Consider the following 23,943-nt stretch of genomic DNA (forward strand, 5'->3'; position numbering starts at 1 on the left):
TTGTAGTCCAAAGGGGAAGATCCAAGAGCAGTCTTACCAAATGCTAGAGTCCCAGGTCCACATGGAAGAAGGTCCTCCATCAGCCTCCAAAACCTCAAAAGAGTTGGAAGACCTTGTGACAGGAATTTTGGGCCACTTTTAAATGCCCTTCTTTATGTCACTTCCTGTTCTTTCCTCCACTTTAGGAGACCAATTATAGTCTTTAAATTTGCTTAGGAATGCCCAGGGGGAATTCAATCATTTCTGGAGGTAAAAACCTCTGTAGTAAGTAGTGTGTGGATTTCCCCTACTTTAGTATTAAGTGGGGGTGTATTTGCTTTTTGTTGATTAAATTTAAAAGTAGCCAAGGAGAGAATTTATCCCATCTCCACAGATAGAAATATATTTTGTATGATAATACATGTATATCCTGAATCAAATTGCTTGCCAGCTCCATGAGGGTGAAAGGAAAGAAGGAAGGGCAATAATTTGAATCATATAACCTCAGAAAACTTATGTGGAAATTTGTTATTACATGTAATTGGTAAAATAAAATATTTTTATAGTAAAAACAGAAGAATATCAGTATTTGAAAAAAAATTTTCAGGGTACACCTTGGAATTTCTGAAAACTATATAATGTTTCCAAATATAATCCAGTTAGCCAGCTAGATAGCATAGTGAATGGAGTACTTTACTTGGAGTCAAGAAGTTTTTGCAAATCCTGCCTTACTAGTTGTATGACCATGTACAAGTCTCTTATCCTTTTTCAGCCTCAGTTTCCTAATCTATAAAATGGAGATCATTATAGTACCTATGTGACTAGGTTGTTTAGGATCAAATCAGATAATATATGTAAAACACTTTGTGAGTCTTAAAAATGTTTTATAAATATTAGCTTTTATTTTTGTTGTTAACCTTGTTTCCCCTCCCTATTCATTTCTGGGCCCAGCTCAGTATTTATCTGTAGTACCTATCTATTGTTGCTATTATGATATTATTATTAAATTTTATATAACTCTTTAAGTTTTTCAAGGGACTTTGAATAATTTTTTGATCCTCATTACATAGATATATAACACAATATAACAAATGTAATGTGATATAATGATATGATCTTTTTGAGGTAGGTGACATAATTGCCTACACTTTATAGATGAGAAAACTGAAGCCAAGAAGTTAAGAAATACAGCCAGGAAGTGTCTGTGGTAGGATTTAAATTCAGCTCTTTCTGATTCCAAATCCAATGCTTTTCCTATAACTCCACCTGTCTGCTTTAAGACAGAAACATTTATGGACTAATTCAATAGGCTGTTCATGCAGCATGGACATATAGGCAGGACTCATCCATTTGATCACTAGGTTGAACTCCTTTGAGTGATTTTGGATCTGATTAGAGACAGGTGGTGCAACAGATAGAGTGAAGAACCTGGAGTTAGAAAGATCTGAGTTCAGAGCTAGCCTCAGACACTTGACAAGATGTGTGATCCTGGGCAAGACATTTAACTGTTTGCCTCAGTTTCCTCATCTGTAAAATGAACTGGAGAAGGAAATGACAAACCATTCCAGTGCCTTTGCCAGGAAAATCTCAAAAGGAGACACATAGAGTCAGACATTATTGAAATGACTAAACAATAAAAAAAGATCTGATTATGATGTCTCTGTAATATTCTGGGATTTGATACCCCAATATAACATTTTTCACAAAAATGAACGTTTAGAGAACTTCATAATCTATAGTGGCGATTCTTTAGTATGGAGTCTATGAAGTTATATTTCAATTTAATTTATTTTATTATAGGTATGTTAGTTTATTACTTCAAAAATATGATTGTGAAAAGTGATCTGTAGACTTTACCAATCTATCTAAGGAGTCAATGATACAAAAATATATGAAGAATCCTTGATTTGTAATAAATGGAATTCTTTTTCCATTTGGAATTCACTGAATACCTTCTATAACCATGATAAACACCTTGGGCAGGAACACAGCTCCCATCCCTGTTTTATGTCTTATTTGATCATGAGAGTATAATTAAACAACCTCCATGACTGGAGCCATCAAAGAATTTCATCTGATCGGAAGGTACAGAAAGCAGTTTGGGAAAGTAGAGTCTATTCTGTTGAGTCAGATCCATTTCTAATCAGCAAACAGAAAACACAAGGGGATCTTATAAACCATTTAATCTATTGGATCTTCCTCTAAAATGCTCCTTTGTTGCCTCATCAATGGCTTGGAGTTCTCAAAGGCTGTGCGGAGGCTGACAGCTTTTCCCCCAAGCCTGATGGGCTTGGAGTACAGTCTTTGGCCATGCAGCTCATGTACTAGATCACCATCAATATGGTGCCCAGCAAGAAAGTGACCCTCAGAGGATTTTATTTTCTCACCCAATGTGGACGGTTTATGATCTGTATCTCTGGAGGAAGCACCCACATTGATGAGATCCCAGTCTCATAGAGTATAGAGGCAGAGCTTGTTCAGTGTGAAATGCAAATGTTCTATATCAACAGAGAAACAGGTGCTTAGTAATCATTTAAATTAGTGGGACCAAACTCATATAGGATCCCTGTGGTTGCTTGGTGGCTTAGAAAACAGTATGTTAACATTATTTCTGATTTGGAGGTGGCTAGATGGTTCAATAGCTAGGCAAGCCTGGAGATGGGAGGTCCTGGGTTCAGACACTTAACTATGTGAACTTGGGAAACTCACTTAACCCCCCCATTGCCTAGCCCTTACTGTTCTTTTGCCTTAGAGCTGATTCTTAGTATCAATTCCAAAACAAAAGGTAAGGATTTTAAAAAAAAGAAATATTATATATGTTTTATTGTATTTTGTTATTCATTTATTGTATTATTGTTATTGTTTTTTAAATTGTATTTATTTAGTTTTATTTATATTTATTTTCCAATTATATTTTTTTAAAACCCTTATCTTCTGTCTTGGAGTCAAAACTGTGTATTGGCTCCAAGGCAGAAGAGTGGTATGGGCTAGGCAATGGGGTTAAGTAACTTGCCCAGGGTCACACAGCTAGGGAGTGTCTGAGGTCAGATTTGAACCCAGGACCTCCTGTCTCTGAGGCTGGCTCTCAATCCATTGAACCACCCAGCTGCCCCCTCCAATTATGTTTTAATCTGGTATGGCCCTATGGCCAGCAAGGCAGTTAATTTTATGCCTCTGCATTAAATCCCTGGTTTCTACCCCTGTTCTAGATGACTAAATGATGTTTGGATTTTCTTCTCCTAAAAGTATGGTAGAGTATAGTAGAGTATAGCATAGCATAGCTAGTATACACAATATAGTATAGTGTACATATTTATTTTACTTTGAGAGCTTTGTTTCCTCATTTCTGGAGAATGTCCTAACTAAGCTTGCAATAATTGGCATCATCCTAGAGTATTGTAGAACCAGACCTGAGAATCATCAGCTTTAACTTTCTGGCTAACCAAGTCCAAGTAGCATTTCACCAATCTATTTCCAACAGTTTCCAACAACAGCACAAAGTTTAGGGTAGATAATACCATGTGCAGCTTTAGGCAAGATAAACTGTGATGTAGAGGAAAATGAACTGGCTTAGAAATCCAGACACTTGGGCCTTTATTCTAGCTCTGAGTATCTCTGTGACCTTTAGCAAGTCAGTTAATCATCACCAAACATTTATGAATCACTGTGCTATTTGAGAGATAATAACTTCCCCTTCCCCATCTAAATGGTATGTGTTGGAGGATGCAAAGATAAAATGAGATTAATATTGTACTTCTCAAAAATAACTTTGTGGTCTTCATTCAAAGGAGATACAGGGACATTGCTTGAGGGGTTTGGTTGTTTTGTCACTGAAACCCTTATTTAGATATTTTTGTATCTGAGATGGGGACTAAAGGGAATTTAAAATTTTAATAATAATGATTCTTAGAAAGGAGGAAAGGATGATTTAATTTCTTGAGATCACAGATACCGCCTGTTAAATAAATGCCCTTTCCTTATGGCTGGTCCATTATTCTCCAAAACATTGACTTTTAGCCTCAAAGATACTTCCCACATCAAACACATTATTTCAGAAGAATTTAGCAAGTAGTCATTCAGCCTTTCCTTGAAGACTCCTAGTAAGGAGGAATAGCACTACCTCCAGAAGCAGTCTCTTCTACTTTGGAATAATCTTCTTGGTTAAGAAGTTTTTGCTTACTTTGAACTTCAATTCTCTTCTTTACAAATTATGCCCATTGTGCCTAGTTCCACACGCTAGAACAAGAACTCTAGAAGAAGAACAAATCTAATTCTGCTTCCACTTAATAATCCTTCAAAATTTAAAGACAATGATCATTCCTCCCACCCTGTCTATCTCCACCAAATTTTCTCCAGGCCCCACAACTCTTCTTTCTGTAACCAATGCTAATATGGCATCATATTGAAACCCTTCACCTTCTTGACCATGGGGCACACTCAAATTTATGAAAGTTCTTCCTAAAATATGGTAGATATGAGCACAATTTTCCAAATGTGATTTGATCAGGACAGGGATCACTGGGACTTTCCTGGTCCTGGACACGAAGTTTTTCAATGTAGCTCAAGGTTGCATTAGCTTTCTTGGCTACCATTAAAATTCTTGGTCATTTTAATGCCAGTTGCCTATCTAGTCCCAGCACACTGATCTTGTACTTGAGAAGTGAGCTTAAAAATTTGAAGTATAAGACTTTATGTTTGTCTAGATGTAGTTTCATCTTTTTAGATTTGGCCCATCATTCTAATTTGCCAGAATCCTTTTGGATCCTGACTTTGTCATCCAATGTTTAGCCACCCCCCTCAGCTTCATGCCATCAGCAAGTTTGATAAGCAGGTGAGCCATGTCTTTATCCAGCTCACTGATAAAGAGTATTACATAGCCTAAGGTCAAGAATAGATAGAAGAACCCTAGGGCACTCCACTTGCCCCCTTCCTTTCAAGTCTACCCTTTATTATATTAGTGATTATACTTTGGGTCAAGTACACCCATCAGGCTTATAATTTTAATCTGATGTGACCCTATGACCAGCAAGGCAGTGAATTTGATGCCTTTGCATTAAATCACAAGTTTTTAACCCTCTTCTTTTTTTCTTTTTTTAAAGCCCTTGCCTTCCATTTTGGAATCAATACAAAGTAGAAGAATGGAAAGGGCTAGGCAATAGGGGACAAGTGACTTGCCCAGGGTCACATAGCTGGGAAGTATCTGAATCCAGATTTGAACCCAGGACCTCCAATCTTTAGGCCTAGCTCTCAATCCACTGAGCTACCCAGCTGCCCCCTCTAATTCTCTTCTAGTTGACTTGATATTTGGATACTTCCCTCCTAAAAGTATGGTATAGTATAATATGGTGCATATATATTTTACTTTGAGAGCTTTGTTTCATCTCCTCTAGGGGATTTCATAACTAAGCTTGTGATAATAGGCATCAGCCAAAATATTGCAGAACCATACCTAAGAATCATCTGCTTAAATTTTTTAACACAAAATTTTTTAACCCTTACCTTTTGTTTTAGAATTGATACTAAACAGTAATTCCAAGGCAGAAGAGTGGTAAGGACTAGGGAATGGAGATTAAATGACTTGCTCAGGGCCACCTAGTTGGGAAGTGTATGAGGCTGAATTTGAACCAGGATGGGTCATCTCTAGACCTTTTGAAAGGATGAAATTATCATTATGGAAAGGCATGAAATTATCAGCTATTTTGCTTTTGTCAGAGAAGAAGACTCCAGTAGATGTCAGAAAAATTGGAGTTTCCCATCACTTAAATTTTGCCTTCATGATAAGCTTGTGCTCTATGTTCCATAGTTTCTATTTCTTCTTGGAAAAAAACTGTTCCCTCTATATGGGCATGTTTGATTAGTATCTCCTCCAATATGCCCTCCTTAATGCTATGCCAACAAACAATATTCATGGGCATGAAGAATGAAAAATGGTATCTATCTATCCATTCCCTTAACCTTAAAAATTGAGAAAATCTTATAAAAAGTTAAGTTTGCAAGAGGTCCATTTCATACATATATATGCACATGCACATTACGCATAACATCATTTTTTCCATTTTTGTCTTGCCAAGTTACATAATGAACCATCCTCTAAAACATGTGTTCTTTTGACCTAACACTAATTGACTATTTCCAAATGGAAATCCCTTCTCTCAGGATTGAAAAGAACAGAACAAAAATGCCAAATAGGAAGATAATATCAATGATGTATCTTTACTTAAATATTAGATTATACAATAATAGTGGCCTAAGCATCACTCTGCTGGCTTAAAACAATTATTATTCCTTCTTTAGTAACTAATTTACTCTGAGTAAATAAAACAGGCATTGAGAAAAGAAAACCCAATATGATCAAACATAGAGTAGAGATATTAAAATAGCCAAAGAAAGAAATATTCCGTTTAATTGAATAATACTTTGTTGAGTAACACCTGCTTTTTTTTTAACAGATTGAAATTTATTTTTCACATAGTATTTTTCACATAGTATATACTTTAAACTTAAAACTCTAAGAGAATGGCTATAGATACTGAAAACAGATAAAGAGTGAAAGAGAGATGTAACCTTATTCATTCTGTGAGATGACTAGATGAAAGGAAACACTGTCTGCAAAATTTCAAAGCATTTGGGGGCAGAATTGCAAAGAAGTTGCACCTAAGGAAGACTGTTGTAACTTTATTAATTTTGTTTGCTATTTCACAGTGATAAAATTTGACATCTAAGCCTCCCATTGTATGATGTGCACTGTGACTGATTTTATGTACTCAAGAAGACCTTTCTCACAGCCCAGTAATTGGGGAGTATTGACTTTGTAATCTTTGGAAATGTTCTTAATGAGCACAAAAGACACGAATCTCATAGATAAAACCTCAAAGTCACAGTGCCTCTTTACAGGAGTTGTCAGCAAGAGAAAGCTCAAACAGAAGTATCTGATGCACAGGAATAACACAAATTAAGTAGCCAGATTACATTGTGTTTTTAATCCAGAAAGAAAAATTGCAAGGGGAATTTTAGAAAATAAACAATGTCTAAGGGCAGTTAATGCAAGCTTAAAAATTTTACTCTGGAACTGTAATTAAGTTTCTTTCCCAAGAGTATATTGCATTCATTCTTAAATATAAATAGAGGTTACAGAGAAAGGCTTGAGCTACTACCACTGATAAATCTTTAATGGCAAAAATCACTATTTAAGAATGGAAAATATAATGCATATCATGAATGACCAGAAGAGAGAAAGAAGTCATACGCTAGGTCTAAATGTTAATGCAATCATTTTCACATAGATCATCTGCCCTCCAGATCTAGCCAAGAATAATATGGCAAAGTTTTTCTAATTCTTGAAGTATGTGGAAAATATTTTTTAAAATATTTGTTGAACAGACACCATAGCACCTGACTTGCTAAATCTAATCTTTGTCACCTGGAAGAATTAATGATGCTCCTATTTCTTCCATTCTTCCCTAGACCCATATGTGTCTATGTATATGTGAAGTGGTCAATTCATCTAATAATTATATATTATATATGTGTGTAATGATATGTTTACATATTCACACATCTAAAACATACCAGAATCAGATGTAAACTGTATCACTATATTACTCCATTGTTGTTTCAATGAATCCAAATTAACTCACAATTCACCTTTTCTTAATATTTTCTTCTATTATTTTATATCACAACTATTTGCCATTCTAGCATTAATTTACTAAGATTGAATAGATATTTATAAGAAAGGAAATAAGCACTTAAGAAGCACCTTCTCTATACCACAAACCATACCAAGCATTTTAAGAAATATCTCGGGGGGGGGGGCATCTGGGTAGCTCAGTGTATTGAGAGTCAGGCCTAGAGACAGGAGGTCCTGGGTTAAAATCTGACCTCAGACACTTTCTAGCTGTGTGACCCTGGGCAAGTCACTTGACTCCTATTGCCTAACCCTTACAGCTCTTCTGCCTTGGAACCAATACATAGTAGAGAGCCAGAAGTAGGGGAAAGAGGTCCTGGGTTCAAAGCTGGCTTCAGACACTTCTTATGACCTAATAATGTGACCCTGGACAAATCACTTTATCCTCATTGCTTAGCTCTTACCTCTTTTCTGCCTTGGAACCAATACACAGTAATGATTCTAAGTTAGAAGGTAAGTGGTTTTTTTTTTTTTAATAAATGCCTCATTATGTTGTCACAACAACCTTTGGAGGCAAATATAATTATTATCCCCATTTTCCATGTGAAGAAACTATAGCAGACAGAAATAAAGTGACTTGTCCAAGATGTCTCACAGATTAATATAGTTGGGACAAGGTCCTATGAATGAAAGAATCCTCTGAAAGCCTTGTATGATGACCATTATCAACCAGAATTATTCAATATTGTGTTAGAAATTCTAGCAATAACAATGAGAAGAAATCAAAGGAATCAAAATGGACAAAGAAGTAATAATATCTATTTTATAGAAATATATAGGGTTTGTTTTTTACAGATGATGTGATGGTACTGGTGGAAATCCTAGATTTTCAACTAAAAAGTTTTTTGAAATAATAATTTTAATAAAGTAGCAGTATGTAAAATAAATCCACAAAAACCATCAACATTTCTATATATCACTAATAAGGCCCAGAAAGAAGAGACAGCAAAAGATATTCCATTTAAAATATTGATAGATAGAATAAAGTACCTGGGAGTAGATATGCCAAAACAAACCCACAAACTACATGAACATAATTATTTAAGACTTTTTTATACAGATAAAATCAGATTTAAATAATTGGAGAAATATTCATTGTTCGTGGGTGAGCAGAGCCAATATATTGAAAATGAAAATCCTACCTAAACTAATCCATTTATTCAATGTCATCCCAATTCAGTTGCCAACATATTATTTTATTGAGCTAGAAAAAATAATAAAATTCATTTGGAAGAACAAGGTCAAGAATATCAAAGGAATTAATAAAAAATTATAAAGGAAGGAGTTCTTGCAGCATGACATTTTAAACCATTATAAAGCAGTAACTATCAAAACTATCTAGTACTGGCTAAGAAAAGAAAGGTTGATCATGGAAACAGAACAGGCATACAACAAACAATAGTAAAAAATTATAATAACCTTGTATTTGAGAAAAGCAAGGAGGCAAGCTTTTGGAATAAGAAGTCACTACTTGGTGAAAATTGTTGGGAAAACTGATAAGCAGTCTGGCAGAAACTAAGTTTGGATCATGACCTGGACATAAAGGGAAATCAAATCAAATCAAATTCAAAGAACAGGGGACATTTTCCTATCAATTTTATCGATAGGAGAATTTATGAATAAACAAGAGGTAGCAATGTGAGATATAAAATAGATCATTTTAAATTGCATTAAATTAATAAAATTTTATACAAATAAAATGAATGTAGCTAAGATAAGCAGAAAATTGGCAGAAATGTTTAGATTGCTTCTCAAATAGAGGTCTTATATCTCAGACATCTAGAGAATTTTGTCAGATTTCTAAATATATTACCCATTACCCAATTGGTAAATGATTAAGGTTCATGAACAGATGAAATCTGGATAAAAAATCAAAACTATGTAAAGCTATAAGAAAAAATGCTCTAAATCATTACTGAATAAAGAAATGCAGGGGGCAGCTGGGTAGCTCATTAGACTGAGAGCCAGACCTAGAGATGGGAGGTCCTAGGTTCAAATTTGACCTAAGACACTTCCTAGCTGTGTGACTTTGGGCAAGTCACTTAACCCCCACTGCCTAACCCTTACCACTCTTCTGCCTTAGAACCAATACATAGCATTGATTCTAAGGTGGAAGGTAAGGGCTTAAAAAAAGAAATGCAAATCAATATTAATGAGATATTATCTCATACCCATCAGATTGGCTAAAATGATAAAGGGACAAAATGACGAACATTAGAGGCAGTGTGGAAAAATGGGAATACTAATACACTCTTGGTGGAATTCTGAACTGAACCACCCAGTTTGAAAAGCAATCTGAAATTATACCCAAAGCTTTCTAAAACTGAGTACATCCTTTGACCCAGCAATACCACTATTAGATCTGTTTCTGAAAGCAATCAGGGAAAAAGGAAAAGCACTTACATGTTCTAAAACATTTCTAGCATCTCTCTTTGTGGTGGCAAAGAATTGGAAATTGAAGGGATGCCTATCAATTGGGGAATGGCTAAACAAGTTGTGGTATGTGATTGTTATGGAATACTACTCTATAAGAAATGATAAGCAGATTAATTTTTTAAAGACTTGTAAAGACTGACTTGAAATTATGAAGAGCAAAATGAGCAGAACTGAGAAAATATAATAAGCGAAATATTGTTTGAAAAATAACTGTTAATGTTCACCTCCAGAGAAAGAAATGATAAATAGAAACATGTAAGATATAGGGAAAGGAAGGAAGGAAGGAAGGAAGGAAGGAAGGAAGGAAGGAAGGAAGGAAGGAAGGAAGGAAGGAAGGAAGGAAGGAAGGAAGGAAGGAAGGAAGGAAGGAAGGAAGGAAGGAAGGAAGAAAAGAAGAAAGAAAGAGAATAGAAGGAAAAAAGAAGAAAGAAAATGAGAGAAGAAAGAATGAAAGATAGAGAGAGGAAGGACAGAGGGAAGAAAGGAGGGAGGGAGGAAAAGAAGGAAGAAAGGAAGGGAAGGAAAAAGGAAGGAAGGAAGGTAGGTAGGAAGGGAATGAGGGAGAGAAGAAGTAAGAAAGAAAAAAAGAGCCTTGCACTATTCAAAGAATACCAATTGATTCTGAGTCAACTGAGTCACCTGGGTGGCATATACAAAAGAGATTGGAAGCAGAAGTTGGACCTGTGCTCTAACAAATTAGAATTCATTTGTCCTGGGTAGACTGCCAAATCTGAACTGTAAACATTTTTTAGACCTATAAAATTAGCATTTGAAAGGTTCATCTGCAATCAATTCAATATTGAGGAAAATAAGAACAAAACCATCTTTGTAGAAAGTTGGTTATTTTTTATTTAAAAAGGAATGAATCAGTGCACAAACATGTATAAATTTGTTGGTGTGGAAACTGGATTTGGAATATGAGAAAAAAAAAAGCCCTGAAATTAAATTCAACAAATATTTCTTGTACTTTATGGCAGGAATGGCAAAGGAATACAAAGTTGAATAAGACAATCCCTGTGGGGCAGCTGGGTAGCACAATGTATAGAACATCAATTGATAGTCATCCTCATACTTTGCATTTCTTTACCACTACAAAAAGATTTATTTATGATAAACATTTTTGTTCTTGAGTTCTTTTCCTTTTATTTTGGTCCTTTTAGGGTATAGACTTATGCCCAACAAGTGGTATTGCTAGGGGAAAATAGTATGTTCAGCTTAACTTTAGGGATATAATTCCAAATTGTTTTCCAGAATGTCTATACTGATCCACAGCTCCATCAACAGTATACCTTACCTTGTGCTTACCCATGACATAGTTAGCCAACCCTTCCAACCTGTGCCTGGAAGACTATATCCTCCTGAATCTAACTCCACTGAACACCCCAACTCATACATCTTGAAATTCCTCTTCTTCCTTGACTCTTTTGCCTTTGCCTACAAACATGATCAGGTCAAACTTTTCTTTAAAAAAAATTTCCCTAGGCATCTAGGTGGTGTAGCAGACAGAGTGATGGTCCTAGAGCTAGGAAGATCTTAATTCAAATCTAGCCTCAAACACTTATTCTTAAATGTGAGGCTCTGAGCAAATCTCTTAATCTCTTTTTGTCTCAATTTCCACATCTGCAAATTGGGGATAATAATGATCTATGTTTCAGGGAGGTTATGAGGGTCAGATATGATCATATTTACCAAGTGTTTAGCATAGTGCCTGGGACCTAGTAGGCATTTATAAAGGCTTATTTCCTTCCTTCTTTTCCCCAAGCTAATTCCTCAAACTAGAATCCTCCCTTGCAACTCCCTTTTTTTTTTTTGGCCATACTCCCCCAAAGAGGAGTCCTAGCTTATTGTTTATATTTCCCTTGCACCTACTACTGTCTCTGAAGCCTGGGGAATTTGGCTCTGGCCATTGAATTTGCTTTCTCAGAGGTCACCACTGACCTTTGCATTATCAAATCCAATGGACTTTTTCTGTTGTTTTTTTCTTTCTTCATTCTCCTTGATCTGTCTGAAGTATTTGACCCCTTTAACCATTTGGCATTCATTCAACATCTATTGTAAAAAAAAAAAAGCTGGAAACAGAAAAGTATGAGGTTGTGCAAACCTTGAATACCAGCCTAAATTACTAGTAATGCCATTGTCAGAAAGAGAAACATTAGGAAAAATCAGCTTTAGGAGAAAGATGGAAGATTCTGTTTCATACTTTCTCCGTGAATAATATTGTAAATCTTGAAATCTCTCAGACTCGTGAATGTTAAAAATTTCCCCATCAGGGAATTCTTAATTGGAACAAATTCCCTACTGAGAATCATTTCCCATTTTGATGTGAGAACTCGCCAGGATCAGAAATGGGAGGACCTCTACTCCACCTGTACTTAAGACTGCTTTAGGGGAGAAAACTCATTGCTAAACAAAGAAAGTACTTGGATCCATGCTTATGGTGGGGCAAGGAGTTCTTTGAGCCAGGCCAGTTTTTAGAAGTGATACAATGGGATGCTAAGTGCCTATAAAGGTGGGGCAACTTGTAAACTACTTAGACCTAAAAGGTGAAAACTTACTCAAGAGGTTTTCTCTTAATGAAATTAGTCGACACAGCAGCATTTTTTTTCTCTCTTACTAAAGAGATTAATCTACTCAGCTGTGAATTCAAAATGGGCTGTCTTTTGGAAGACATCTACAGTGATTGGTAGATGTAGGGACTTAGGGGAGGTGACATGGGAGAAAAACCCCTATATAAGAAAAAGCAGAATCTCTTGAGGAGATATCCTTTTGGAGAAATCCTTTTGGAGGATCTCTGATGAGGATCGATTGGGAAGAATCTCTTGAGAGAGGCTCTGGAGAAAGGCCCTTTGGAACAGTCTCTGGCTGGAAGGCTCTCTGGTGAAGTCAGCTGAGATGGAGCTGGCCTGGTGTCACTAAAATCCTTGTTTAGTCAGACCTTGTGGTGAGTGTTAAAAAACTGACTGATTTCTCTCTTAAGGTTCAGGTCTAGGCCATATTGGCTTGAGGCCCTTCATACTTATTCCTTTCTTACTCTCTCTCTCTTTCTTTGATTACTCATTGTATTATTAATTAAAATCTCTATAAAACCCAATTGACTTGGGTATTTGAATAATTGGGAATATTTCCCTGGCGACCACCTTATATTTGATTTAAAAACCAAGACACTGTAGTGAAACATATTTTCTGCGGTCAAATTTACTCACCCTCTCTTACATCTATCACAATTTATATCTTCCACCATTTTAACTCACTACAGTTTAAGACCTCAACCATTTTAAAACTCACATATGGTAACATGTTTTATGTGATAATACATGTATAACCCAGATTGAATGGCTTGTCAGTTCTAGGAGGGGGGAGAGAACAAGGAAGGGAGAAAATGTGGATCGTATAACATCAGAAAACTTATGTGGAAATGTGTTATTACATTTAATTAGTAAAAAAAAGATAAATAAGCATACTTTCTCAAAATCCAGCTTCCATATGCTTTTTTCTTGCTTCTACTCTGTCATCTCTGTTTCCTCTTCATTCTTCTCTCATGTAAGTGTGAATGTACTTCAAGACATTGTCCACAAACCCTTTTCCTTTATTACAGAAGGTAAATTATCATTGTTTCCTGATATCCCTTATACCCATGATGGTGAACCTATGGCATACATGCCAGAGAGGGCTCTCAGAATCCTCTCTGTTGGCATGCAAGCTGTCACTCTAGCACAGAGTTTGTTACTAGAAAGCCAGAGTAAAGTGGGACTGGACTACTCCCCTCCTCACTCCGTGAAGGACATTTCTCACATTACCTGCTCCTCTAAAAGGTTTGCCATCAATGCCTTATGCCTTCCCATCTCTGTTGTATGCATGTTATCCTCCTTGCCCAAAATGAAATATTTCACCTGTTGAACTCTTTCCCTTCTTTTAAGGACCAGTCAGGTGTCATTTTCTCTATAGAGATTTCCTCATCTTCTTCAGGACAAAGAGATCATCTCTTTCTGGGAATTCTCCTATCCCCATTTAACCTCTTCTCCTCACTTACCATATTCTAAATAGTAGGATATCTCCTACTAGATTGTAAACTCCTTGTTGGTGAAGACTGGATCATTTTCCTGTTTGTATCTCCAGATTAGCATAGTGCCCTACACATAATAGATACTGAATTAACATTTATTGTAATGAAATGAAATATAGAGATAACAACGAAATAACTGGGAGTTGATAAGTTAGCTTAGAGAAGTGAGCTGTAAATAGAACCTTGGGAAATGCCAGTGCCCTGCACTGATGAGCCATATGACAAAGAAAGGCAGTATAACAGTGACTGGAGCCCTAACCTGAGAATTAAGGAAGATCTGGGTGCAAATCTTGCTTCCTATGTAACCTTGGAGAAGTTACTTCCCTTCTCTGGAAGTTGGACTAGATCATCTCTGAGCTCTCTTCCAGTTCTCAGTCTATGCCAACGGGAAAAGAACCATTCTATGATCCTACAAAGTCAAGGGGAGAAGCACCAGGAGATAAAGTGATGTGATATTTTCCAAATCAGAGATTCACAATTGAGTATTAATAGACCACACCTATGGATATCCTTATCTTGTTTCTTCTTAACATACTTATCTGCCCCTCCCCCCCCCATTTTTTTAAATCCTTACCTTATTTCTTAGAGCAATAAGGACTACACAATTGGGGTTAAGTGTCTTGCCCAGCTTCACACAACTAGGATATATCTGAGGCCAGATTTAAAATCAAGACCTCCCATCCCTGAACCTTGCTCTCTGTCTTTTAATATACTTTCCAGTGGAAGGGTGGTCATTGCTGCTGTCATAATTATCATCTAAATTGTTTATTTAGTGCTTGTCATAAGGACATAATCACTTTAAGAAATGTATTTCACGAGACAAAAAAAATTTGTCCAGCTTAGTATTACATTTCTGGCAGTGTTGTTAAGAGATATCTTGTGGGAGAGAACATTGATTGGCCATAACATATACATGAAAGATGAGGAATGCCCTCTTAATATAATAAGACAATAAATATATTCATTAATCAACAGCTTTCTCTATTCTTACCCTGTGCTACCTTAAAATCTGTCCTAAGACAAAGTAACTTCAGGGCATATGTGAAGATGAATGAATGAATAGAAAAGCATTTTTTTTAAACCCTTACCTTCCATCTTGGAGTCAATACTGTGTATTGGCTCCAAGGCAGAAGAGTGGTAAGGGCTAGGCAATGGGGGTCAAGTGACTTGCCCAGGGTCACACAGCTGGGAAGTGTCTGAGGCCAGATTTGAACCTAGGACTTCCCATCTCTAGGCCTGGTTCTCAATCCACTGAGCTACCCAGCTGCCCCCTTGAAAAGCATTTATTAAGTATTTTTGGTATGCCAACCACTATAATAAATATTGTGGCTAAAAAAAACAAAAGGGAAAGAGTCTCTGCCTTCAAGGAGGTTACATTCATGTGACAGGAGAGAGAACACATAAAGGGAAGTGGTGGTCAGGGAAGGGTATTCAGGTCTGGGAAGTCTCAGAGTTGAGGGGAAAGTGGAGGAAACAAGCATTTAGTAAGTGCCCGGCATTGTGCTGTTTTGCAAATATTCTTTAATATGATCTTCACAACAACCCTTGAATTAGGTATTCAGTTTCCTCAACCGAGAGGTTAAACTACTTGTCCATTGGGGTCACATAGCCAGTAAGTGTCTGAGACTGGATTTGAACATAGGTCTTTCTGACTGACTCTGAGGCCAGCACTCTAATTCACTTAGCTGCCACCAACAAAGAGAGTCCATTGACATTCCCTTTCCATAGGCAATGATAGCAGTGATTTGATTAGAATTATTAGAGTAAAGGCTGACACTACTGAGATAACTAGTGATCTGCTGGATTTCAGCATTAAATGAAATAGATATAGGAAGTAGTCTCCAGTGTCTTAGAAGACAGACATTCAAAAGAAGGATTTCCTACCTGTTGAAAGGTCTTTCAAATACTCTCTGTGCACTGATGACATTATACTCATTGAAGTGAGCTGGAGAACACTCTAGAACCATTTCAATGAGATCCAGAACAATTCAAGAGACTGGTTCAACTATTGGTTGAGAACAAAGGCAAGAAGCTCTCAAACTAACATGTAAAAACAAGACCAAAAAAGAACTTCTTTAAAAAAAATTATTTTGGGGTAGAGCTAGGTGGTTCAGTGTATAGAGAGCCAAATCTGGGGTCAAATCTGGCCTCAGACTCTCCCAGCGCTCGCTCTCTCTCTCTCTCTCTCTCTCTCTCTCTCTCTCTCTCTCTCTCTCTATATATATATATATATATATATATATATGTATATATATATATATATATGCATATGTATATATGTGTGTGTGTATATATACATATGAATTATGTAGATATATAAATTTCCCCAAATATATGTAAACATATTTTTAACATTCATTTTTTTAAATTATAAGTTTCAAATTCTGTCCCTCCTTCCTACTTCTCCCCTCTTACTCAAACAACAGACAATTTGATCTAGGTTATACATGTGGAGTCATGCAAAATATATTCCCTTATTAGTAATGTGAAAGAAAACAGACTAAAAAATAAACAAAAAAATTAAAGAAATTAAAAATAGTATGCTTTGATCTGCATTCAGACTTCAGCAATTCTTTCAATGGAGATGATCATAATTTTTTATCATAAGTCCTTCAGAATTATCTTGGATCTTTGTATCACTGAGAATAGCTAAGTTCTTGACAATTGATCATTGTACAAAATTTCTGTTACGGTGTACAAGGTTCTCCTGCTTCTGCTCATTTCACTTTTCATCAGTTCATGTAAGTCTTTCCAGGTTTTCAGAAAGCGACCTGCTCATTACTTCTTATAGCACAGTAGTATTCCATCACAATCATATACCACAACTTGTTCAGCCATTCTCCAGTTGATGGACATCCTTTCAATTTCCAATTCTTTGCTGCCACAAAAAGAACTGCTATAAATATATTTATAAAAATATGTCCTTTTCCTTCTTTAACAATACCTTTAGGGGGGCAGCTGGGTGGCTCAGTGAATTGAGAACCAGACCTAGAGACAAGAGGTCCAAGGTTCAAATATGGCTTCAGACACTTCCCATCTATGTGACCCTGGACAAGTCACTTAATCCCCATTGCCTAGCCCTTAATGCTCTTCTGCCTTGGAACCAATGTACAACATTGATTCTACAAGGGAAGGGGAGAGTTTTTTTTTTTTTAATGCCTTTATGATATAGATCTAGTAGCCTTTTGGGCATATTTCTAAATTGCTCTTTAGAATGGCTGAATCTGATAGGTATGAGGTGGTACCTCAGAGTTGCAAAAACGAACTTCTTAAAATAATTTCATAACCTACATTTTTAATACACAAAGTGTGTATTAAATGACTACCACTTTACTAAATCTTCAGTTTCTGCAAATATGAAATTATGTGAAACTCAAATTTAAAAGGTAAATAAAAACAAAGGATAGATAGGATAGAGAGTGACAGTGAGTGGTGAAATGAGAATTTAAACTGATAACCCTTATTGGCTTCTTACCTTCATAACCCTCCTTAACTCAATAGCTTGAAAAACAATGGCTTCTTCAATTTCTGTACCTATATGTTTATACACAAATAAGAACAAATAGAAATCCCTTTGAAAAGTACTTTCAATATATTGGAATATTCAACATATTCCAATATATTCCTAATTACATTTATTCTTCTGTCCTTTTAGTAAGAACATGTCCCAATATCTCATAGTCCTTTATGTGGGTAGAGGGATACCACCTTCATTCATTCAGGAATGATACAATGTATATTTCATCTGCTAAAACCTGCTAAAACTTCTAATATTTTACAAACCATTTAGTTTGGATCCCAAAATGTAACAGAAGCTCATTTAGTAGCTTTTTCAACAATTATCTTTTTTTCTGGTCCTGAAAAATTAATTTGAGGAGAGTCTAGAAAAAGTTACTTTTTAAAAGATTCAATTAGGCACAAAGTATTGCTTTAAACTACAAGGGAGGCTCACAGAGGAATGGTGCACAGATTAGCTTTCCAAAGGATATCCAGTCTTTTATTAAACACATGCTAACTGTGGTCAACTGTGACCAATTTGGTTTATTACTCTCCACAAGAGTTTGAACTGAGATTACCCAGTTAATTTAATTGAGAAATGTTGGATGAACTTGAACTGTTTCTTGGACATAGAGGACTAGAGACTTTATTTGCTAAAAATATTCACTATTCAGTGTGGCGAGTTTATCTTTGACAGTTGGGCCCCATAATTTCTTTAGATCATTTGTATATCACAAAAGGAGGAGGAAGGAGAGGTCTGGCTTTCAGATTCATAATTACTACTCCTTTTTGCTTGGTGTAGGGCCAAAAGACAAAGACCCTAAACGGTGTTATAATCCTATTACCAAAAAGGGAGAATTTCTACTTGGGCTCCAAAAATTGGCTGCAATTTTAACTTGGGCAAGGTTGGCTTTTGGTGTGTCAGTTGCACACCTGGGGAAAAAGAGATTGAAGCCATTTAGTTAGGGAGGAAAAAAACAAACGCAAAACTCCAGGACTGAATAAAATCACAGTAACACTCAGTAGCACATCATTCTTGAAAAACTAACCCCAGAGTTAAGGGATTTTTAAAACTTTTTTTTTTTTCTGATTCTACTAGTTAAAAAACAAATGGGGAAGATTGCTTATTTACTAAATAATCTCCATGGGAATGTAAAACAGCACCGACAGCATCTCATTGAAACCTTCATGATAACTTTATCAGTAGTAAGGGACACAAGGTGGCACCAGACTATAAAATGATTCTTCTTCGTATGTATCTGCTAATGTTTTAGAGAGGATTTGCTTGTCTTTGAGAAGGTCAAAACAGGGAATTCTGCTCCATTTGCTTTTTTTTAAGGGACCTTAAATTTGGGGTCCTCTAAATTATTCTCAGTGACTCAGAGACAGCAAATCTTTGAATAAATTCCAAAATCGTCCCTAATATTACTAGTGACTCTTTAAGTGGAATTTGTCATTCAAACTTTGTCATTAAACTAGAAAGGCCTTTTGGTTGTGACCATACAAGCATACTAAATGGTATATGTTTGTGATACTGAATGAATCTGTCCCATATGCTGCACTGCAAAGCTACATGAATGAAGCATTTACCAAATCAGGCCCACCACATTAAACAGAAAAACAATCTTTATTCATGGTAACTTATCAGTTTCAATTAATCAACCTTAACAATGGAAATTCTGATGTGTTCAAGCAACTTGAAAGCAATAGGTCATCTCCAGGGCAGCCATGTTGTGTCTTTGTCCCTAAGGCTTGGAACAAAGCTACATCTCCAATAAATATACATACATATACATACATCCATGGGCACAGATATCTCTCCGTCCAAATGTACAGTTGTGCCGATCCCCCAAGCCATCCACGCGAAGGCACGCGTATTGCTTCTGCTCGTTTGGGGGCATCATAACAAATTTCATTATTTTCCTCCAAGTATTAGTTTTGGAGCTCTGTAAGTTTAGACAAAAGAAAAGACATTCCCATTGGCTGACCATCCTTTCAGTTTCTGTGCCGCTATGTGAATGGCATTGTGCAGACGGTTCCAATGGTATTGAAAAGGGGTAACCATTGGTTTGATTTGGTTACACGGTTTCGTAAAGAGCTCCCTCCCACTGCCTTAGGGTCTGTGAAAGGTCCCTGACCTGTTTAGAACTGCCAAGTGAAATGTCATGTCGCCCCTCCCAAGTGGGAGTATCTGCATTCATTTGATCAGTATAAAAAATGGTTGGGGATGGTGAGATCAGTGCTTTTGAATTGCAATTTATAGCAGTTTACAAAAATGCACATTGTTGGAAAAGAAAACATGGAAGTGTTTCTTTCCAAATTGCATTACCTGTGAAATGTCATTAGTCTTCTAGGGATAGTTACATCCTACTTTTTTAATTATTTAAGAGAATTATTTCAACTAAAGAAAACCAGAATCTTATTATGTGATGACTTAATATGCGTGTGTGGAGCGAGTTATTTTAGTTTTGCCTCAGATTTGGGAAGGCTAGGACTTCTGGGTTCGTTCTTAGACTCGGTGTACCTAGTGACTGCTTCTGTTTAGGGATCCGGACAGCCAGTCTTATCAATGAGTTGCTATTGCAGAATATTCTTTCCCCAGATTTTAGAAGTAGCTTCATTCGATAGCTAAGCGCCTCCCCTTCTAACGTTCACTTGTTTGCAGTTATACATTAAATTCTGCTCCATGACCCACTCACCTTCAGTCCAGCACGACTGAAACTCACATCCAAACAGAGAAAAGGCCCTGGAAAGTTTGTGTGTGGATGGTTTTGTGAAATCCAAGTTGTAGAAACATTATATGCTTCAGGCTAAACACTACCAGGAGATTAAATTTTGGCTTGGCTATTTTCTTTAAAAGAAATGTCCCTCATAGGCATAAAATGTTTAAAAGGACATAAGAACTTTCTGTCAAAGTGGTTGAAATGTTCCCAGATGTTAAAAGAAACTGAAGAATCAAATGCTCTTTTAGGATTTTCTGTTCTCCATCCCACTCCCCAAATCCTTAATATCACTTTTAAATAGCCAAGATGCCGGATCTCTCAGTTAGGGGTGTATACAGGTGACTGGAGTAAGGCCAGTGGGAGACTGGGTAGGAATTGCTTTCAAGAAAGGGGTGGAGGCTCTTTTTATTTTTCTTTTAAAGAAAAGTTGGATTTTGGAAAATTCCATGGTGGCTTGGACTGTAATTGATATTTGACTTGAAGAAAGAAAGGGAGGAAAGGCCCCTCCTCTCTTCCGATTGCCTCAGATGCATCCAGTAGCACTCTACTTTGAACATTCCGCCAGTGTAAACTGAGCTTGTCACTTTTTTATCTTTGTTCATGTTAGGCTTAGGAATGACAGCCAGGCTCTGTGTGTTTCTCTCTCCCATTGCCCTGGCTGTAGTGACCACATTGACACCTACCGGTGCCCAAAGGCTGCAACTCTTTGTCGCCTTCTCCACGCTCCTGGATTTCACTGGGATTAGTTAGTAGCCCCATTGTTCGTGTTCAAAGCTGTAACATCAGATTCCCATGTTTGGGCCTTCTCAGCTCAGACCCCCAACGCTCCCCTCACAATCCATGAAACAGGTAAAATCCCCTCCCTGCCAGGACAGGCCAGGAGACAGAAGGGCCCAGTGTGGGGCCAGTGTATTTCCTTCACAAATGAATCTAAATAGGGAGGCTGTGATAACCAGTACTTGCTGGGACTTGAGTGTAGCTCTTCCTCAACCAGGTTTCAAAGAAAAAAGATTTATACATGTAAATTTTTAAATCTCTTAAATTCAGAGACTAAAATTATCTTGTAAAAAGGCCCTTTTCTTCCATGAACCTTCCTCTCCCCACCCCCCCCCCCCCAGCAGCTGTTCTAAGCCCTTGGAATGTGGAAGGCTACTCACTGAACTTACTGATTTGATCACAACCACTTTAAAAAGTCAAGTTTAAAGGACCAGGGCAGCAGGGATCCAGTGAAGGAAAATAAGAAGAAGAGCTAAAGTCTAATTTTAGAAGAAATTGCACTGTCCAAATAGGAAATGGGGACAATTCCCTGGGGAAGACATATTTTGTTTCTGAGAGTTGTTCTTATTAAGGCACAGGATCATAGGCACTAGAGCTGAAAGATATCTTAAAAGAGCATTTACTGGGAGTCTCTCATTTGATAGAGGGGGAAACTGAGGTCCAGTGGCCTTACATGGCTTGCCCAAGGCCACACAAGTAGTAAGTAGCAGAGGTTGAAGATTCCAACTCAAATTCTTTGATTCCAAATCGTGTTTTTCCCACTAAACATCAAGATAGACCAAGATGGATTGAGGGTCTGGTCTGAGATCACTCCATATGAAGTCCATGATCTCTGCTAGAAAGCCATAGTCAGTGCCTAGAGTTGAGTTGGTTCAGTTCGGTTGGATGGGGTCCCTCAGTGCTGAGTATACCAAGTTTCATGTCTCTTTCATCATTTCTATCACAGAGATGATTGTAGAAGAAGATGAAGAAAGAACTAATGATTAATACTCATAATCACCAATTCCCCAGTACTAAGGGGCTGAAAGCTGAGTATCAGGAGAAGACAAATGCAGGAAGAAGGTCTTGACCTCATGGCCAAAGCCCTTTTACTTTACCATACTTCCAGATAGCCAATTGGCCGGTTTCTAAAATAAATATTTAACCCTTTTTCCCATTGTGCCCCAAACTGTGCCTGCAAAGAGTTCCTGTAATTGAATAGGAAGCTTTGCAGGTCACCCCATCAGCCCTCGATGTATCCTTTCCTCAAGTCTTTTTAATGCATGTTCAAGTTAAGGCCTGAGTCAGACAGATTCCCAAGGGGCCGGCCATAACCCTCAGTTCTGTGGCACTGCCCCCCCTGCCCACTCTAGGGCTGGGGCTATGTTCTAAGGAACTATCTTCAATAAAGAAGCTTTGCCAAACAAGGATTGTCTGTTGCCTTTATTTAATCGAAAAGGCAGGTCAGTATTGGCCCCCAGCTCTAAGCAGTCACTTGGAAAGAAGCAGAAACAAAGTCTGACTATGATGCCACCTCCCCACACAAAGTGGACATCTGGGCAGCTGCCTTTAATGAACTAGTCTCCATTAAGGAGAGCCTAAAAGGCTCATGATTCCCTTTTAGCAGCGCGCTGGCGCAAAGCTCTTTACTTACTTGAAGGGAACATTCTGATTTTAAATACCTCCTCCCCAGAAGTTAATTCTCTTCCGGGAAGTTAGAGACGCAATCGGTTACTTTTATTGAAAACCAAGATTAAAGTGTGGGTTATGTACCCTATTTGAAGAAGAAAGGGCCACTTTTGTCCTCTTTACTTTCCTTCATGCGTAACGTGCAGCGTGATCCTTCCAATTTCATCCTAACCAAAAGTTCTGGGACTGTAGCGCCAGTAATACGCTTTTGAGAAGCCCCCCTCCCCCAACCCATTGATAAGTTGGTTTTATTTGATAAGCTTCAATTGCTCCTTATTAATCCTCAGGAAAAAATTTTCTGACAGCAGTCACCTACAGCTGAAATCCTCTAGCGCAAACAGAAAACTGGGGACAGACAACTCCTCTGTGCGTAAAAGGAAGCAAAAGATTTAACTGGAAAAGGGCCTCGTTATTCTCAACCCGTGTACATGGGGTGGCACAGCGCAGCCCAGCATTATTCGAGCTTCATCTACTATGCACTATATACCACCGTCTCCAAAGGATTGTTGCCCTAGAAACTTGTTTTAAATCTCCTGCTATATATCAACACCTTGTTTTAGCAGTCTTTGGCTGAATTACAGTTACACAGTTTGGCGCTTCTTTCAAATTTCCTCCCATCACTTTGGCCAAAGAAAGGAATTTTTCTCCTTTAGAAATGAATCGGCTTAATTAGTAAGTAGATTAATGGCAATTGCTGGTGAGTTGGTTTCCAGCAGAGTTTCACCAGAGAGGGTTAATCGGAGTCAGGTCTGGAATCTTTCCCAGAACTGGCTGCCAGCCATTTCCACCAACCAATCAACCCTACAAGAAACGGAACGAGTGAAACAGAGTTTACATTCTCAGTGCCATTATGCCTGTCCTAAATTCTTAGGAAGCAAGCTAACAGTTGGGGGTGCAACGTGTTGTTTCTTCATTCCCGAATAGCAACAGAAGCCTTTAAAGGTTTCATCTTCGAAATTGATTTGGATACCAAAAGAAAATTCCAAGCAACATGGAACATGTCCTCAAGGAAAAGCGTTGTGGAAACTCCCGGGGCCTTTGGCAATTTCAGACCTAGAAACGTTGCTCAAACCTCTCCAAACCAATTCCTTTACCAAGAATTCTTTCAAAAA

General features: G+C 37.3%; 1 protein-coding gene across 3 annotated transcripts in view; it reads left to right on the forward strand.

Moving 5' to 3' along the window:
* Window positions 1-23,943, forward strand: part of C5H10orf67 (chromosome 5 C10orf67 homolog) — a 133,450-nt gene extending 109,507 nt beyond the window's left edge. For 2 of the 3 annotated variants that reach the window (XM_056800121.1, XM_056800119.1), the window contains exon 18: window positions 22,110-23,941. In XM_056800121.1, coding sequence (XP_056656099.1) covers window positions 22,110-22,150 — 41 coding nt within the window. In that variant the 3' untranslated portion in view covers window positions 22,151-23,941. Of the gene's footprint in view, window positions 1-22,109 lie in introns of all 3 variants that reach the window. The other variant, XM_056800120.1, reaches the window with a different exon arrangement.

Source organism: Monodelphis domestica, chromosome 5 (assembly GCF_027887165.1).
Source record: "Monodelphis domestica isolate mMonDom1 chromosome 5, mMonDom1.pri, whole genome shotgun sequence".
Taxonomy (NCBI): Eukaryota; Metazoa; Chordata; class Mammalia; order Didelphimorphia; family Didelphidae; genus Monodelphis; species Monodelphis domestica.